The sequence below is a fragment of the Microcaecilia unicolor genome, chromosome 1 (assembly GCF_901765095.1).
Source record: "Microcaecilia unicolor chromosome 1, aMicUni1.1, whole genome shotgun sequence".
In the NCBI taxonomy this organism is placed as follows: domain Eukaryota; kingdom Metazoa; phylum Chordata; class Amphibia; order Gymnophiona; family Siphonopidae; genus Microcaecilia; species Microcaecilia unicolor.
The window spans coordinates 599,838,678-599,858,770 of record NC_044031.1 but is presented as its reverse complement, the minus strand read 5'-3'; the positions used below and the strand labels follow the sequence as shown (position 1 = coordinate 599,858,770).

General features: G+C 47.3%; 1 protein-coding gene across 1 annotated transcript in view; it reads left to right on the top strand.

The window, feature by feature from the left end:
- The first annotated feature begins 2,504 nt into the window (after nucleotides 1-2,504).
- FAM135B (family with sequence similarity 135 member B) overlaps nucleotides 2,505-20,093 on the top strand; it is a 283,306-nt gene continuing 265,717 nt past the window's right edge. Inside the window, exons 1-3 of the mRNA XM_030219522.1 lie at nucleotides 2,505-2,582; nucleotides 11,593-11,688; nucleotides 14,255-14,334. Of these exons, the coding sequence (XP_030075382.1) occupies nucleotides 11,612-11,688; nucleotides 14,255-14,334 (157 nt within the window). The 5' untranslated portion in view covers nucleotides 2,505-2,582; nucleotides 11,593-11,611. The remainder of the gene's footprint in view (nucleotides 2,583-11,592; nucleotides 11,689-14,254; nucleotides 14,335-20,093) is intronic.

Here is a 20,093-nt window from a genome sequence, read left to right as displayed (position 1 = left end):
CTCTGGTCTGGTGTTGTCATTGGTGCTGCAACACAGCTGTTTGGCTCCTGCTGCCTTCTTCTCTCCTCTATCTGGTTCTACAGCTGCTCAACTCTTGTTGCTAACTTCTCTCCTCCGTCGGTACTACAGCTGCTTGGCTCCTTCTGTCTCCAGTCAATGCTGTTTGCTGCTGCTCAGCTCGTTCTTCGGCTGCCTCCGTCCGACCCACTCTTCTGTTTCTCCAGTGCTGCTCCTCTCCTCAGCTGCTTCTTCCTCTCCGAGTCCGGCTGAATCAGCTGATGATGAATCTTGATGATAACCTCTCACTACTTTTTGAGCCAGTATATATTCACTGGAAGTGGACCTGGCTGGAGCCTGCTGGCTCACTTAGCAGCTTGATGACTTTTTCCATTGCTACTCTCCTGTTGGAGCCTTTAGAGAACGTAGCTACAGCCATCTGATAGGTGGATTCACACGACTGACATCCTCTGCCTTACCAATCAAGTGTGTTCTTCCTGGTGGGCATGCCAGTGTGTGTGCATGCGCTGCAGCTTTCTCTTTCTCGTTCTAGTTTGGACTCTCTGTGTTGAATTTGAGGTGAAGGGTCGTCAATTACACATTCACTGTCGGCAGCCCTGGACACAGACAGACCGCTAAAAGCTGCAATATTAAAGGTATGCCTGTCCCCTCTGGAACCCCGCAGGAACTTCTTCCATCCTCGGGGGACTCTCGCAAGCTTATTTTCTTCTTGGTGGTGTTCCTGCTGGCCTGAGGGGGATTCCTGCGGGATCCCTGCAAACCCCTTTCAGATGCAGGTCTCTACTCTGCATTGTCCTAGAGGCCTTCGACAGTACCAAGCCTCTTCATGAGAGCTGACAATATTTGAGTCTGTAAAAGTCAGGCTCACAATGTAGAATAGTGCTTTATGCAGAGTTTTGTTAACCTTGCATAAATCACTACCATAAAGCCATTTTGTATTATTAGTACATTTTTTTATTTTGTCTTAGATTATTATAATGCCTTTTATGCAGGTGCCTCTACTCTTTTTAAAGAAATTTCAATTGCTGAAGAACAGAGCAGCTAGGTTGATTTTCATAAGGAAAAAATGTTAACATTTTTCCCTTCTGTTGAAACATCTCCATTGGTTATCGATTAGGGCAAGAATTAGCCTGCTTTGTTTTTAACATTTTCTATGGAATATCGTCCGAATACGTATGTCATTTAGGGATTCTTTTACTAAGGTGAGCAAATGGATATAGTGCACACTAATGAGTTAGTGTGTGTTAAGTGCCATGCAGTCCATAGGTATACAATGGGCTGTGCAGCATTTAGTGCACACGCATCATTAACGCATGTTAAATCGTTAGCACACTTTAGTAAATGGACCCCTTAATTTCTATATCTAATGTTAAGGGAACAAACAGTTTGGGACCATTGAGTTCTTAATTTTCTATCATTTAAGAAAGTACTTTATAAAAAAATACCAGAACAGTTATTTACATACCAGGTCACTAAAGTATGGAATTCTTTACCGTTCCAGATCAAATCATTAGCCACTTATATGTCCTTTTATAAGATCTTAAAAACATATTTGTTCCAGAAATATCTGTCTTAGACCATTATTATTGTTTACTTCTTTTCTGTAAACTGCTTTGAACCATTTTTTGGGATCTATAGCAGTCTGTACATTAGATTAAAAGTACAGAGTTTCCAGACTAGTAGTAGAAAAAATTGATTCTTTGCAGGCTGTAATATCTTTTACTGGTTGCTCACAGTGATTGCGTGTATCAATTGGATGTTCTGATAATTTTTTAATTAATGATTATTTTGCACCTCTTAATTTTTGGAGGAAAAGGACCTCAGCTGCCACATGCTAATTAGCACAAATCGGTATTATCTTAATCATTGGTCCTTAAAAACGTCTTTTCCTTTTTAATGTCAAAATCTTTAAACAAGAACACTTATAATAGGTTGCCAAATGGAGGCCCGCCGTTTTGCTATTCAGGCTTCATCAGGGCTTATCATTCATTTCTTTGTCAGTAAGGGTCTCTTTTACTAAATCATGGTAAATTTTGCGCTTATCACATGGTTAGTCAAAATTGCCATTTTGTAAGTGCATAGGCTTTGTGGTTATTGTAGGGGGTGTTCCCTTCATTTGCCCTGCATTTATTGCACAGGGCAGGCAGACAGCACAGGGGTACCGTTTTTCTTGGCAGAGCCAATAGTGCGGTCCCTTCACACTTTCAGCCAAGGCACGTGACAGCCTAGGATTAATGCTGCAGTGAGTCTCACTGTGGTGGATTAGTGAAAAATATTACTCAAAATGTGAGCAGATGCCTTTTAAATTAGAATGAATTTAGTTTGTTTGGCATGTTTGCTATTGCCAGGTGAACTCTGTTTGGTTTAGGCTGCCCTCAATATCATGTTTCTCTGATAGTTTTTGTTGCCTGGATCTTTCTGTCTTCAGTTCTTATAAGTAAATGAACAATAGTTCTTCTAACAGTCCTACATCATCTTATAGATATGGAATTTGCTGCGGCTTCACTGATTTTGATGGACTGAGTTGGGATGTGCTGGCAAAGTGTGAAACACTACAGGTTGCTGTAAGTAAATCTTAATTCAATCTCTCTCTCTCTCTAATCCATATACATATAAAATCAATTATGATACACGATACATTATATTTTTCTGTCAGTTTAACAAGTGGAAAATATGCAGAGCATGTGTCATGGAATTCTTGGGACAAACACAATTGTGTATGTGTATATATATGGATATGTTTATTAGGATTTATTTACCATCTTTTTGAAGAAATTCATCCATATAGCAATTTCTGTCCATTTGTATTTCTATGTTGGTATGTTTTTACGTTTGGGGAGCGTGCCAGGTGCCCTTGACCTGGATTGGCCACTGTCGGTGACAGGATGCTGGGCTAGATGGACCTTTGGTCTTTCCCAGTATGGCACTACTTATGTACTTATGTACACGTGTGCTTTCTGATCAGGAGATGAGAGGAGAAGGCAGTTTTGAGGGTGCAATTCCTTAATCACTATGGGCCTGATGTACAAAGCTTACCGTGCTTGCAATGTTTGCTTTAGACTGGTTGTAGCCAGTCTAAAGCAAACGTTATTTATTCCTTGTCATCAAGCAGATGAAGCCATTACTATTGGGTTGTGTCCATCAACCAGCAGGGAGAGATAGAGAGCACTCAACTTTTCACAGTGCCTCATGGCCAGCCAGCTCCACCATTGTTACCAGGTTGGGCGGGTTTTCGCCAGCGGTGGCGGGAAAATTTCGCCGGCCGTGGGATGCGGTTTTTTGGGCGGTTTTCCCGTCGCCGCTGTGCGAGTTCGGCGTTTTTTTCCGGGGCTTCTATTGGTCCAATTCGGTACAATAGAAGCTTTTCCGGGGCTTCTATTGGTCCAATAGAAGCTTTTCCGGGGCTTCTATTGGTCCAATAGAAGCTTTTCCGGGGCTTCTATTGGTCCAAATTGGACCAATAGAAGCCTTTCAGGGACGGGATTGACATCAGGGTTGACATAGGGGGCGGGGCTAGTGACACGGGAGGTGGGGTTAGTGATGTAGGAGGCGGGGTAGTGATGCAGGGGCGGAGTTAGGTGGTGCAGGGGCAGGGTTAGTGACGCGGGGGGTAGGGGTTCGGTGACGCGGGAGACGGGGATTGGCTACGAGCGGTTTTTGGGCGGGTTTATGGCTTGTTTTGGGCTGGGAAAATTTTTCCCAGCTGGCAACCCTGAGCTCCACTTCCTCTTCAGTATTCTCTATCTCCCCAAGCAGGGTGGCTGCAGCTTCTTCGAGCTCCATCAGAAATCTGCCTGGGGGTGGTTCCTGGCTTGCCAGTTGTTAGCCGGGGTGTTAGAGGCTATAGCAGCTTCACTTTGAAGGCACATAGGTTAGCCCTTTCCCTGCCTTACCCATGCCCCCTTGGATGTGGACATATTAGCTTGCTTTTCCCTGTCCTTTCCCACTCAGTGGATGCAGGCACGTTAGTTCGCTTTTCCCTGCCTTTCCCACTCATCTGAGCCTCCGGAGTTCTTATTACCTCTGCTTTCCTCACAGCGTAAAAAAAAAAAAAAATGGAACAGAGGTTTTTCTTTGATTCTTCTATGGGACCGGAGCTGTGATACTTGGTCCGGTGAGGTAAGAGTGTTTCCTAACTCCTCCGGGGTGGGCCCGCGATCGGGGCGTTTTTGGCACAAAACCGCCATTTTGAATTTTCCCGCCGTTTTCGGCGATGGCTGCAGAGAATTTAAAGCGCTGTTCCCGGTGTGGCAAGCGCAAATCAGCAGCGGGGCTCTGTAAATCATGCTATACAGGTGTAAGAGCCGGCCCGAGCATGGCGAGCGATGATTCTTCCCGCTCAGAGCTGGCAGCGGACGCCATTTTGAATTTTCCGCATGGCGCGGCCTCCGTAGAGACGGGGAGCCCGGGGGGGGGGGGGGAGACACCTCGAATTGAGGCTGTTCAGGGGGCGGCTAGCCCCGGACGGGATCTGGGTGCTCAGGGCGAGTTTTTCTCCCCTGATTTTGTGTTATTATTGCATAAAGCATACATGCTGAAAAGAGCTCTCCCTCAAGGGTCGTCTGAGGCCCCTTCTATTGTCCCCCCCCCCCCCCCCCCGGTGGATTCTGGCCTGGGACTGCCCGCTGAGGCTATTTTCCCTGATAATTGGCATAAAGAAAAGCATAGAAGGGCTAATTCCCCTTCAGATTGTGGTGCACCTCCTCCCCCCCCCCCCCTCGTGGTCGGCCTGTGAGGATTCGGAGAGTTCTGGCAGGCCTTCGTGGTCTGAGGAGCCAGAGTCAGGTGCAGAATTACCACAGGATCTGGATGATCCCTCCGCGGTGAGGATTTTCCACCGTGATGAGCTGCCAGCTCTTATTTCAGATGCCCTACAGGTCCTTTCTGTTGAAGAGCCTGACAGTGACATGGCCTCCTCTGTGAATCCTAGGATGGCTAGTACCAAAAAGCCTGCTTGAGCCTTTCCTTTGCATGACTCCATCCAAGAGCTTATTTCCGTTCAGTGGGCTGACCCCGAGGGACCTTTGAAAGTTTCCAGGGCTATGGGGCAATTATACCCTCTGCGTGAGGAGCATTTGGCTCGCTTTGCAATGCCTAAAGTAGATGCCCTAGTCACTGCGGTGACAAAGAGAACTACCCTCCCTCTGGAAGGAGGAGTTGCCCTGAAGGATATACAAGACCGTAGGCTGGAAGCAGCACTTAAACGGTCCTTTGAAATTGCAGGTCTTACTGTTCGTGCGTCTGCATGCAGTTGTTATGCTGCTAGAGCCTGCCTGGCGTGGTTGCAACAGGCAGTGGAACAGCCCGGAGATGGAGCAGAGCCCTTCTCGGATGTGGCTCCGCGGCTGGAGTTTGCCTTGTCCTTTTTGGCTGATGCCCTTTATGATATTGTCAGAGTTTCGGCTAAACAAATGGCAGTAGCAGTGGCGGCTCGCCGTCTTATTTGGCTATGACATTGGGCAGCGGACATGGCCTCTAAGCAAAGGTTGGTGAAGTTGCCTTTTCAAGGCCTTCTCCTATTTGGTGAGGAGTTGGAAAAAAAAAATTGTTAAAGGCCTGGGAGATCCTAAACCCCAGCGCTTGCCCGAAGATAGGCCGAGGCCTTCCTCCAAGGGCCATGCGGTCCACTCCTCTTATAGACCTCACTTCCGTGAAGCTAGAAGGTACCGCCCGGGGCGTTCTGCTGGGTTCACTTCTCGTGCCCGTTTTTCAGCAGAGGAACTCCTTTCGCTCGGACAAGCCTTCCGCAGCCACCGGCTCTAGGCCTGGAGTTCAGGAGCGACCCTCTCAATGAAGGTGCACCGGCCCCCTCCTCGCTTCCTGTCATCGGAGGACGTCTTTCCCTCTTTGCCGAGGAGTGGGCCAATATTTCCTCAGATCAATGGGTTCTGGGCCTGATCAGAGATGGCTACAGAATAGAATTCAACGCCCCAGTAAGAGACGTGTTTGTGGAGTCCCGATGCGGTTCTGGGTAGAGGAGACGTTTGCAAGGTCTGATTCAGTTAGGGGCCGTGTCCCCGGTACCTCCCGCCGAACACGGCTACGGCCGATACTCCATCTACTTTGTGGTGCCACGAAAAGGTGGGTCTTTTCGCCCTATTCTGGACTTAAAAGAATTAAACAAGTCCCTGAGAGTGCGGCATTTCCACATGGAAACCCTGCACTCCGTCATTGCTGCGGTACAGCCAGTAGAGTTTCTCACGTCTCTAGACCTGAAAGAAGCTTACTTGCACATACCAATTTGGCCCCCGCACCAGAAGTTTCTGAGGTTTGCGGTGTTGGGAAAACATTTCCAGTTCCGGGCCTTGCCTTTTGGCCTCGCCACAGCTCCCCGAACCTTTTCGAAGGTAATGGTGGTAGTAGCTGCTTTGCTCAGGCGAGAAGGTATCAGGGTTCACTCGTTCCTAGATGACTGGCTCATCAGAGCAGACTCTGTAACAGAGAGCTATCAAGCTACAGCCAGAGTGGTCTCAGTACTTCAATCTGTAGGCTGGGTTGTCAATATGGCCAAAAGTCATCTGACCCCCTCGCAATCTCTAGAATATTTGGGGACCAGGTTCGACACAGACTCGGGCTATGTATACCTACCCGAGCAAAGGCGGTGCAAGCTTCAGAATCAGGTCCGTCTGCTCCTGAGGATGCCCCGCCCACGAGCTTGGGACATTGTCCAGATGCTGGGATCGATGACAGCCACATTGGAAGTGGTGCCCTGGGCGAGAGCGCACCTGAGACCTCTACAGTATTCTCTACTTCAAAAGATGGTCTCCAGTTTCTCAGGATTATCAATGCAGACCTTCTTGGCTCCCTGTGGCCCGACTCAGCATGGAGTGGTGGCTCTCAGACAGCATGCTGCTGTGAGGAATGCCGCTGGCGCTCCCCGATTGGTGTCTAGTAGTGACAGATGCCAGCCTGAAGGGCTGGGGCGCACATTGCAAGGGAAAGCATGCCCAGGGTCTATGGACACCCAAGGAGTCGGAGTGGTCCATCAACCGCCTGGAGTTGAAAGCGGTGTTTCAGGCGCTTCTGGCCTTTCAAGTGACCCTGGAAGGATTGGCTGTCAGAGTGATATCGGTGTCCTCACTGACCAACCGGAGGACTCTTCCACCGTGAGGATTTTCCATAAGGAGGAGTTGTCCTCCCTCCTTTATCTCTCAGGCACTGGAAGCCCTGAATATAGAGGACCCTGAGGTTGCGGCTTATCAGGCTAGTACCAGACGACCTTCTAAGGCCTTTACGGTACATGAAGCTACTGAAGAGTTGATTTTGGCCTAGTGGGCGGATCCGGATTGGAGGCTGAAAGTAGCCAGGGCTATGGCCAGGCTGTATCCGTTTTCAGCGGACAGTTTAGAGCAGTTTGCTCTACCTAGGGTGGATGCCCTTGTGACGGCGGTCACTAAGAAGACTACTCTTCCAGTGGCAGGTGGTGTGGCACTTAAGGATATGCAAGACAGACGGCTAGAGGCCTTTTTAAAACGTACCTTTGAGGTGGCCACTTTGACAGTTCAAGCTTCTGTTTGTAGTGCTTATGCGGCTGGAGTTTGTCTCAGTTGGCTACATTCTGTCATGGATTCGATTTCGGAGTCTGATATGTTGGGAACTCCTCAGATGTCGCTGACGGATATAGGGCTGTCGTACTTGGTGGATGCCTTGTATGATATGGTCTGTGCTTCGGCCAAACTCATGGCCTTGACAGTTTCCTTTTGGCGTCTTCTGTGGCTCAGTCATTGGGCCGCAGATATGGCCTCTAAGTAACGGCTCATTAAATTGCCTTTCCAAGGGAAATTGCTTTTTGGGGAAGACCTAGAAAAGCTTGTTAAAGATTTGGGGGATTCCAAATCTCATCGTCTTCCGGAGGGTAGACCCAAGTCTACTTCTGGCCTCGAGGTCACGTTTCAGAGAGACGCGACGGTATCACCTGGGGCAGTCCAACGGAACCTTTTAGCGTCCTCGTTTTGGGCAGCGTTCTTTCGCAATGAAAAGCGTTCGCCTGGACCCCCCTCTCGTCAGGGGGCTCCTTCTCGGGCCTCCCAATGATGGGGCGCAGGTCCACTCGGGAGGAGAGCAGATTGGTGGTCGGCTTTCTCTGTTTGTTTCTTCCAGAGTGGGCCAGAATTACTTTGGACCAGTGGGTCCTCGATGTGGTGCGAGAAGGTTATAAGCTAGAATTCTTCTCTCCCGTCACAGACTTCTTTCTGGAGTCCCGCTGTGTATCGCGGGCCAAGAGGACAGCAGTTCTGCAGTGTTTGCGAAACCTGCTAAGGATAGGGGCTATTGTGCCGGTTCTTCCTCTCGAAAGGCGCACAGGTCGGTGCTCCATCTTCTTTGTGGTTCCAAAGAAGGGAGGGGCTTTTCGGCCTATTCTCGATCTCAGAAAAGTAAACCAGTTTTTGCGGGTTCGTCACTTCCACATGGAGACATTAAGGGCAGTTATTGCTACTGTTCAACCAGGTGAGTTTTTGACGACTCTCGATTTGAGGGAAGCTTACCTGCACGTTCCCATTTGGCAGCCCCATCAGAGATTTCTCAGATTTGCGGTGCTGTGTCAGCACTTCCAGTTTCGGGCTCTTCCTTTCGGAATGGCCACTGCCCCACGCACTTTTTCCAAGGTTGTGGTGGTGGTGGCGTTCCTGGGGAAGGAGGAGATTAGAGTGCATCTATATCTCGACGACTGGCTGATTCGGGCGACGGCAGCAGAGGAGAGTCGAGTGGTCACCGACCGAGTGATTGCAGTGTTGCAATCCTTCGGTTGGTTGGTCAATTTTGACAAGTCATCTGGTTCCTACTCAGAGTCTGGAGTACCTTGGAGTGCAGTTTGATACGATGCGGGGGAAGGTGTTTCTCCCCGAGGGGCGAAGGATCAAATTGCTTTCTCAGGTACGGACCTTATTGAGTCGTCGCGCTCCCTGAGTGTGGGACTATGTTCAGCTCCTCGGTTCCATGACGGTGACCTTGGAGGTCATTCCATGGGCAAGGGCTCACATGCGGCCTCTTCAGAATTTCCTTTTGAGCAGATGGTCGCCAACGTCACTGGATTATCAACTACGCCTTCCTTGGTCGATCCGGGCCAGGGACAGTCTCGCGTGGTTGCTCCAGTCAGCCAATTTGCAGGTGTTCCTCTGCCGTCTCCCAGTTGGTTGGTAGTCGTGACGGATGCCAGCCTTGCGAGTTGGGGAGCCCATTGTCTTCATCAAGTAGCCCAGGGATCGTGGACCCCTCTCGAAGCAACTTGGCCGATAAATCATCTGGAGTTGCGAGCAGTTGTGAATGTGCTGCGTAGTTTTCAGGACCTTCTACAGGGGCAGGCGGTTTGTGTATTCTTGAACAACACCACGACGGTGGCCTACATCAATCGGCAGGGAGGCACTCTCAGTTTTCCCTTGGCAGTGGAAGTGTCTCGTCTTCTAGTATGGGTGGAAGCGCATGTTCAGAGTCTGTCGGCAGTGCACATTGCGGGTCAAGACAATGTTCGAGCGGATTTTCTCACCCGGACTCTTTTGGACGCAGCGGAATGGACGCTGTCGGACTCGGCTGTTCGGCTGATCTGTCAACATTGGGGAAGACCAGTAATAGCTCTCATGGCCGTGGCTTGCAATGCCAAAGTTCCCCAGTTCTTCAGCCGCAGGATTGGACACTCTTCTCCAGCCATGGCCGGAACAACAGCTACTGTATGTTTTTCCTCCGTGGCCTTTGATAGGGAGAGTTCTTTGCCGCATAGGGCGGCATCGGGGGCCGGTCGTTCTAGTGGCCCCAGACTGGCCCCGACGGCCGTGGTATGCGGATCTTGTTCGAGCACTCTCAGAGCCACCATTGCGACTTCTGGTGATTCCCGATCTGCTGCATCAAGGGGCAGTTCAGATGGAAAATCCTTCCAGCTTTGGTCTTATGGCTATTGAGAGGCGGCAGCTGAGGAAGAAGGGATTTTCAGGGCCAGTCATTGCCACTCTTTTGGGGGCATGGAAGCAGTCTACTTCAGCAGCATACGCGCCAGTGTGGAAAGCTTTCTCGGCATGGTGTGCTTTGCGTGCTGAATCGCCTTTTCGGGCTGACATTCCGGTTATTCTGGAGTTCCTTCAGGATGGTCTTCAAAAGGGATTGGCATATAATTCCCTTCGAGTGCAGATGGCCGCGCGAGCTTGTTTTAGGGGCAAACTGGATGGTTCCTCTTTAGCTACTCACTCTGATGTGGTCCGTTTCCTACGCAGGGCTCTTCGGCTTCAGCCTCCTCTGCAGCAGCCATGCCCGGCGTGACATTTGAATGTGGTACTGTGAGCCCTCCAGGCCCCACCATTTGAGCCGTTGAATAAGGTTTCTGAGAATGATCTAACACTTAAGACAGTGTTTTTGGTGGCCATTGCTTCGGCTAGGAGGATTTCTGAAATTCAGGCTTTGTCTTCCAGAGATTCTTTTTTGCAGTTTTCTGAAGCAGGGGTGTCTATCTGGATGGTGCCGTCGTTTCTACCTAAAGTGGTCTCGGCTTTCCATGTCAATCAGGCGGTTTATCTTCCGTCTTTTCGAAGAGAGGATTATCAGGGGGAGTTTGCCTTGCTAAGTTTCCTGGACATGCGGAGAGCCTTGTTTCAGTACTTGCAGATCTCTAACTAGTTTCGACGCTCGGATCATCTCTTTGTGCTCTTGTCGGGATCGAAAAGAGGTGAGGCGACTTCTAAGGCTTTCATTGCTCGCTGGATTAGGGAAGCCATTGGAGAGGCGTATCTGCTACAAGGGCGGGCGTCTCCAGTGGCCCTGAAGGCACATTCTACTCGGGCACAGGCGGCTTCTTGGGCGGAGGCGTCGGCCTTATCTCTGAAAGAGATTTGTCGGGCGGCTACTGGGTGTCTCGTCATACTTTTGCGAAGCATTACAGGCTAGACGTGTCTGATCGGGAGGATGCGAGCTTTGGGGCGGGAGTGTTGGTGTGGGGAGCGTCGGCTTCCCACCCTGCTTAAGGAATGCTTTGGTACGTCCCACTAGTTCCTGGATTCATCTGCTGCAAGTGACAAGGAAGGTAAAATTATGTCTTACCTGATAATTGTCTTTCCTTTAACGCAGCAGATGAATCCAGGATCCCTCCCTAGTTCAGCTGACATTTTTTTCATTTTCCGCGCAGTATGGCGATATTATTTCCTTCCGGGTTCTCTTTTGCAGAGTTTAGACAGATATGGGAATACGGAAAGGATTCCGATTTCTGGATCAAGTTGCAGTTATTTCGAAGTTCTTATTTGGTTCTCTGTTTTTCATAGTGAGGATGGTTTCTCGTTGTTATTGGTTTCATATTTTTGGCCTTGGCAAATGCTTATGAATGACATACTAACTGAGGAAGGAGCTGGCCGTCTGGCATCACTGCCTTTAGTTTGTTTATCTCTATCTCCACTGGCTGGTAGGCGGACTTAACCCACTAGTTCCTGGATTCATCTGCTGCGTTAAAGGAAAGAAAATTATCAGGTAAGACATAATTTTACCTCAGTTGTGTTCCACAGAAATGGATTTTTATGTATGTTTAGCATGCCTCAGTATTTTATAGAATAGACTACTATGGATTCTGCCATTCTCAAAATGTTTCTTATTGCTGGGCAGGTGATGAGCTGAGACGATCATGTCTGAGGTACAAGGGACAGCTGAGTTTTCTGTGGAGCTTCACAAATTCTATAATGTGGATCTCTTCCAAAGAGGGTGAGTTCTAAGCATTTGTTTAATTTGCTTTCAACCTTGACCTTAAAGTTCTAAATCCTGTACATGTGAGGGCCCTGTTTACTAAGGTGCGCTAGCATTTTTAGTGCACGCTAATGCTAGAGACACCCATAGTGTGCGCTAATTGTTAACGCGCTAAAAATGCTAGCGTGCCTATAGTATGGCTTAGTAAAGAGGGCCCTGAGTATTTTCTGATTAGTAGCTAGAATGAATATGATCACGTCTTCCATCTTGTCTTTATCTAGAAAACATTTACAGCACTTTTAAGCATTCAGAAAAGTTTCCAGCGCTCTGTTGGACCTGTTTTTTCAGTTTTGGTTTGATCTGTTGGAGTAGCCATTTTAGATCTATTTTTTTGTCACAAAAAGATTTCCTAGTCATGCTTTTCATGTTTTATCTCTCAATTTCTCACTGGTTAGACTTTGTCAATTTTCAACTAATATAAGAACATAAGAAGAGCCATGCTGGGTCAGACCAAGGATCATTGAGTTTCTGGCAGAGGTCAGCCTAAGTCACAAAGACCCTTCAGTAAAAAAAAAAAAGGAAATTTATTTCTCATATCTCATTTTTGAGGATGAGCATTGGTTCTCCCAAGACTACCTGCTGATAATCTTTTAAGGGCTTTCCTTTCAGGAACTTGTCCAAACTCCTTTTGAATTCCACTATGCTAATTGTTTTGATCATACCTTCCACCAAATGATTCCACATCTAAATTATGCACTGGATGAAAAAATATTTCTACAGTTTGTTTTCAATTTTCTGATAATTAGTTTCATAAACTGTCCTCTAGTTTCTTTGAAAAGTAAAAAAAAAAACTGCTCCCTACTAACTTTTCTATCCCATTCTTAATTTTATAAGTGTCTATCATATCCGTCCTCAATTGCTTTTTCCATGACTTGTTCAACATCTCTTCATGAGGGAAGTGTTCTGTTGCCTTTAATTTTTGTTACCCTTCTTGTAACCTTTTCTAGTTCTGCTGTATGTTTTCTGAGATAGGGTGAACAGAATTGCATGCAGTACTTAAAGTGGTCACAACAGGGTCCTATAGAAAAGCACAGTATTTTCAGTTTTATTCTCTATCCCTTTCTGAATAATATTTGATATTTATGCCTGTATTTACAAAGGTGTGCTATAGGTGCATTAGTGGTTTTAATATGCATTAAACTCTAATGCGTGTCAAACGCTAATGCACCTATAGGAACATATTGGCACGTTAGTGTTTAATGCTCCTTAACTTTAAAGGCGCGTTAAAAATGCCAGTGCGCCGTAGTAAACATACCCCTTAGTTTGCTCATTTAACAGCCATGGCGTATTAGGCTGAAAATTTCAATGACTTGTGCACAATGTTTCCAAAATCTTTTTTTTGGGTGGTAACTCCTAATTCAGAATATATCATTTTGTACCTGTATTTGTTATTTTTCCCTATGTGTATCACTTTGTACTTGTGTACATTAAATTTCATCCCCCATTTAGATTAGCAGACTATTGGGCTCATTTTCAAAACAGAAAAATATTGAAAAAGTGGCATAAATCTGCATTTGGACATTTTTCTTACAAAAACATCCAAATTGGTGTTTTCAAAACCAATTTCTAGATGTTTTTCTATGGAGTCCGTCGGAAGTGCATTCAAATCACAAGGGGGTGTGTCGGGGGTGTGTTAAGGGCAGGATCTGGGCGTTCCTAACACTTGGACGTTTTTCAGCCGTAATGGAACGAAACAAAACTGTCCAGGACTAAAGCTAAGACGTTTTGAGCTAGACCCGTTTTTATAATAAATAAGGCACAAAAAGGTGCCCCAAATGACCAGATAACCACTGAAGGGAATGAGGGATGACCTCCCCCTAGTCCCACAGTGGTCACTAACCCCTTCCCACCCCCCAAAAATGTGATTAAAAACATTCTCCGAGGACAAGTAGGAGAAAGCGAAGATACTTACCTGTGGCAGGTATTCTCCGAGGACAGCAGGCTGATTGTTCTCACCAACTTGCCCACCTCCCCTTTGGAGTTGTTGTTAGTTTGTGTCTATGCTTTTTGATTAAACTGAAGAGTCACGCTCATGCGACAGGCAGGAAGTTGTCCGCGCATGCACGGTATGCGCTGTTCGCGCACCAGAAGACTGGCAAAACTTTTAAAATTTTACTGTGAAAATTTGCCATTTCCTGGGCCGATGGTGGGAGGCGGGGATAGTGCTGGGCAGACTTATACGGTCTGTGCCAGAGCCGGTGGTTGGGAGGCGGGGCTGGTGTTTGGGAGGCGGGGATAACACTGGGCAGATTTATACGGTCTGTGCCCTGAATAGCACAGGTACAAATCAAAGTAGGGTATGCAGAAAAAGTAGCACATTGAGTTATCTTGTTAGGCAGACTGGATGGACCGTGCAGGTCTTTTTCTGCCGTCATCTACTATATGTTGACCCACTTGTGAGAACAATCAGCCTGCTTTCCTCGGAGAATACGTGCTACAGGTAAGTATCTTCGCTAAAAGTTGTTTTTACACATTCTGGGAAAAAATAAAAATTCTAAGAATATTTTATATCTTGTATCGCCAGGTATTATCAAGTACGAGTAACTTTGAAAGTATGCTCTAAGATTCCTCATGGATTGACAGCAAAGCTAATTGGACAAACAGGTGAGCAATCCAAAGGATAAAAGGATCTGTGGTAAGCAGTGCCTTGTAAAAGTCTTCACATTCTTGTACATTTTTCATATTCTGTTGCTTAAAAATACAATTCACAATGCATTCGCAGTTTGTTCCCTGCTCAACACAACATACTTCACACATTCAACTTGGAAAAACAATTATAGAAATATTCAAAAAGTTGCCATGTATAAGAAACCAAAATTCTTGAATGCACAGTCTTTATCATAATAAAAGAAAATTTTCTATTTTTCCAAAAATTGCCTCAATAAGACCCTTAATAAGTTAATTAGAGCTCATCTGTCTCCATTCACAGTAGTTGAGATGGTTCAAATATCTCTAAAGAAACAGTTCTTTTGTACGAAGTGAATTTGAAGCAAAGGTCTAAACATGATGAACATGAAGCTGCCAAAAAACTATGGGATACAGTTATTTAAAAGTATAGATTGGGGAAGGCTATGAGAAAGTGCCAGTGTGTTTGAATGTTTCTTGAGCTGCTCTCAGGTCAGTCATTGTAAAATAGAATCAGTTTGATACCAGCAAGACGCTGTCTCATTCAGGCCATACCTCTGAAATCAGTAGGCATGGGTTAAAGAAACTGTAAAGACAGGTCACTGGTGAAAGTATTAGCCCAATTTACTAGGTGGTTTATTGGGATTTATTAACCACCTTTATGAAGAGATTCACTCAAGGCGGTGTACAGTAGGTACAGTTTAACATCAAACTTACCACAATTTTTTTAGCAGCATAAAAATAGTAAAATGTACAAGTATAAACACAAATACAGTGTGAGAAGAAAACTTGAAAACAGCAAATTGAAACTTTAATAATAAGACTACCATGAAAGAGGATTCACTAGATCAGAAAAGTTGATCTGTTTTTTCCACAGTTGAGGTGATGAAAAATGTCCAATGTTAAAATATGAAAAAACTAACACTTGGATTATATTTCAGGAACATAAACTCCATTGGATTATCTTTCAGGAACATAAACTCCATTCACTAAAACTTTTATCTAGTCACGTATCTCCTTTTTAGACTACTGCAGCCTCCTCACAGTTTTTCTGTTGAACTATCGTTCTCTGTTACACTCTGTCCAAAATTCAGCTGTCTGACTTATCTTCCTTCAGTGCACTTTTGATCATGTAATCCCTCTTCCACGTTATATGCTGGGGAGTCAAATCTTCTCATTAGTGCCAAAAAAGGAATGAGAAGATTTGACTCCCCAGCATATGACGTGGAAGGTACTGTTCCATAATTGTGACCTGGCTGAGCCCCTGATGCAGCCCAGTTGGGCGAAACACGGCCTGTGTCGGGCTTTCTAATTTTATTCAACAATTTTCCATTAAACTTTGGGTTTTTCATATACTGATCTGCTTTGTTTGTTTTCCACATTGCTATACTTTGGACAGAGATCTTGGATGCCACATCATAACTGTCATATATGCCCTTGGCCAGGAACTTATGACACACCTTCTGCTGTTGGACAACTGGCAAAGCAATTTGGCCTGCTCCGGTGGGAGAGATTCTGTCACATCTAGCATTTTGTGCACCGAGTCCTGCTAGTAGATGCTTGTGAAGAGCTGGTATGATTAAATACGGGACACTAGCATAGAGGCCTGGAACACCTTATGCCCAAAAGAGTCCAAGGTTCTAGCTTCTCTGCCCAGGAGCGCTGAAGCCTAGTCTCTAGAACTCTTGGCACTTTTGAGGGCGGATTCAACCATGGGGGAATGATGAGGCAACTGAGGCTTATCAAACCCAGAGGTACTCCGAATCTGGTACATGGTGTCAATCTTTTTGGGGAATACCAGGACAGACAGAGGGGACTCCCAGTTCTGCAAGAGTACATCCTGCAATATCTCGTGAAGCGGGACTGTCACAACCTCTTTAGGAGGGGATTCGTATTCTAGGACCTTGAACATCTTAGCCCTGGACTCGTCCTCCACTTCTAAAGGAAATGGAATGGCAGCTGCCATTTCCTTGACAAAAGAGGGGAAGGAAAGGCTCTCTGGGAGAGATTTTCTCCTTTCTTGCGGAGGGAAGGGATCAGATGGTATCTCAGACTCCTCCTAGAAGTATCGAAGGTCATCATCTGACTCCCATGAGTAGTCCTCATCGGTGTCAGCCAAGACCTCCCATGAAGAAGGCTGAGACTTAGCGTGCTTTGACCTAGAGGAACCATGACCTCAAGAGGGGCGTCGGAGTCGGTTTCCTCATCAATTCTGGTGAAGCTTCCTCCACTGACCTCAAAGAAGTACCAATGTGGGTAGCAGTCGACGCTGGGGCTGCACCTCAGGCTGAAGGCCACGCGGGGCCCCAACGAAAGGCATGGCTGTCACAAGCTCCTTTGACACCAATGCACTCTGTTGTATAATGCTAGCTGGCAGTTCAGGGTGCAAGCCCTGGATGCGCTCATAGAGGGCCAACACTGGGAAAGGCTGGGGCGTCGGCTCAGAGACAGCCTGCAAAACTGTTGGGGTTGGGATGGAAGGCTGGGTCTGGCTGCTTGTAGACCTCTACACTGGCACCTCTTGTAGGAGGAGGAGTGGTCCTCCCGGTGCCAATGCTTCATGGGTGCCGAATCCCTTGGCGCTCTGGAGTTCCCGGCACCATGTGTTGAGGGATTGAAGCCGATGCTTCTTGGCCTTCGCTCAAAGTCAGTCATCAAGGCTCCTCGGTGCCGACGAGGATGACGTTGAATCCTTATGCCACCTCAGGGTCAGGTCCGACCCAGGTTGGTCTCGAGGGCCCTGCATAGCAGTCGGCGTTGAGACAGGTGGAGACCCACTCAATGCACAACTGCTCCCAGTGTCAATAGGTCTAGCAGCCATACATACCAATGCCCCCTGATGTCGATGCAACACCAAACGCTGATGTTGATGATTTAGACTGAGCTCTAAAAATCTCACGATGAGCCTATCTGGCTACCTAGGTCCTTTTCGTCATACGAAGATGCAGGACACAGAAGGGCTATGGTCAAGCCCTAGACACTGAAGATACCAAAAATGGGTGTTTGTACCAGAGATGGTCTAATTGAACCAGGTACAACACTTAGAGCTACTGGGAACTTTCGTGGACATGTAAAGAAAAACAAAAACGGTGGCAAAATCAAACAACTCAGTAGTGCCAAAAAAGGGGCCAAGCACCAGAGAAAAAAACAGAGGGAGAGCCCTACCAGAGTCGAGGCCTAAAAGCGGCCTGATGACATGGGGAAAAAAAACAAGTGTTTATAGGGCACTCCCTTTTTGCCTTTAAAAGGAAGCTGAACAGAAGAAACACTTGTTTTTTTCCCCAAGCCCTTCTAACAAAGGAAAAACACTTTAAGAGTTCAGTTTTTTTCTCTTTTATAATAATGCTAAATTTTATTAGAGTAAATAAATGGTTACAATAAGAATTATTTTATCCCAGTACTAGTAAAAAAAGCCTTGTTTCTGATGCAAATGAAACGGGGGCTAGCAAGGTTTTCTTCTGTGTGCATGTGGGAGTGTGTGTGTCTCTGCCCTCTGCCCTCTCTCCCTTCCCCTCCCCCCTCGGAGTCGAGTCCTTCAGTGTTAAGTTTCCTGCTGTGCTGTGTTTGTGTTACAGAGATAGTGAGGGCTTCTGCCCTCTCTCCCCTCCCCCCTCTGAGTCCTTCACTGTTACAGAGAGAGCGATTTGATTTCGTGCTTTGCTGTGTTTCCCTTCACTGTGATACACAAAGAGCGAGGACGGGGCAGACACTCATGGGGAAACCGGATATCTCTCCCCCTTCACACTTCCGGCTGGACGCTTCATTTAGAACGTTGGTGGTGCCTTTTATATATTGAGATTATAGAAAATTGAATTACTATTTATATCAGTCCAAATTTCAGTATAAGGAAAATATAATCTCTCTCTCTCTCTCTCTCTCTCTCTCTCTCTCTCTCTCTGTTTTCCCTTCAGCAGCTATCAGATTCTGACCTAGTAGAAAAGGTACCCAGGCTGAAAACTGAAGCTTAATTTTGTCCAATCACTTAATGCCTTATATTTTCTCTCTTACTTATCTGGTATTCTTCAACTCTGACCTCTAAGGTCACCTTCACATAATTCTGTTTCTTTGGTATTTTTCTCAAATATTCATCATTTGCCCTTTGTAACGAATACCTATCACTCATTGTGGTCCTTCACTGAAAATGTCCCTGTGTTATGTTCAAGGCCTGTTTGAAATAAACAAAGAGACACTTGTTAAAGTTTATAGCCCATTCCATATCATCATGCTGATCAATCCATAGACTGGTGGGTTGTGTCAATCCTTTTGCCTCCCTATATGTGGTCATGTGCTGCCGGAAACTCCTCAGTATGTTCTCTATCTCAGCAGGTGGTGGTCACACACAGCAGCAGCTCTGGCTAGGTCTCCAAGCCTAATTTTTAGGTTTTGTTGAGTACCTGGGGTTGAGGGCTCTTCTTGAGCAAGTGCAAACCTGGTGGTGCCAGGTCCCTCCTTTTCTCCCCCCCTCCCGCTGGCTCCGTTGAAAAAAAAAATTTTTGGACGTCCTTTAAGGGCGTTTATTTCAACGTTTATATCAGCGTTTATTGCAGCTGCTCACTGGGACACCAGTTCGTTACAGCTCGGAGCGAGAAGCAGGTAATTTTTACCTTTTGTAGCGGGCAGGGGGTTCCCCGATCGGTCTCCACGTGGCCTATGGCGTCGGAGGGCGAGGGCGCGAAGAATCGCTCCCCGGACCGCGTGTGCGCATCTAGCGGGGATGCGGGGGTTTCAAAACCTGAATTGCCTTTTTTGGGCGTCAGTTGGGAGGCTGGTCAGTGTCCCGGTTCTTCCTCCGATGCGGCGGTTTTTCCCGCCATAAACGCCCATCCCCTGCTGCTCGCCCCCCCATTTTGGCCGGCCACTCTGCTCGGACGGCTTCTTCTTGGGCCGCCCTCGAGGTGGGAGACGTTAATGCTATGGTCGCCCTTGATTCGGGCGACGGCAATAAAGCGGCCAAAGTTAAGCGCCGTTCTTCCCGTGCGGCTCCTTCTCGGAGTTTCGCGCCTGACGCCATTTTGGATGCACAGCATGTTTCTCCCCCGCTCTCGCGAGCGCCGGTTGAGGGTGCGTCTAGGGCCGTGGCCCAGGCTGCAGAAGGGCACAGTCTGGGGGTTTCTCCCCTGAGTTCATTTTGCTGCTGCATCAGGCTTTCCTAATGCAAAACGCTGCCCCTGCTCCCTTGTCCGATAAAGGGGTTGAGGCCTCCGGAAGCAAACGCCCTCGGGTGGATTTCCAGGTCCTAGAGGACTCTGTCTCCTCTGATGTAGATGAGGGCAGCGTATCTGAGTTCTCCCAACGGTCCTTTGGGGATTCCTTGGAGGAGACGGATTCCCGCTCGGATGGAGCGGATGACCCCTCTGCAGCGCGGATCTTTCGCTCAGAGGATTTGCCCAACCTGTTAGTGCAGGCCATGAGCATTTTGAAGATTTCCTCTCCGGAGGACGTCTCTCCCTCAGCCTCTGTTGGCTCCGCCATTATGCTGGGGACGAAGCGCCCGCCTAGAACCTTCCACGTGCATGAGGCCATGCGCACCTTGATTTCGGCTCAATGGGATGTCCCAGAAGCGAGCTTCATAGTGGCTAGGGCTATGTCCCGCCTCTATCCTCTGTCTGAAGGTGAACGGGAGGCCTTTCTTTGGCCTACTGTGGATTATTTAATCACTGCGGTGACTAAGGAAACGGCGTTGCCGGTGGAAGGTGGCACGGCCCTAGAGGACGCCCAAGACAGAAGATTGGAGGCGG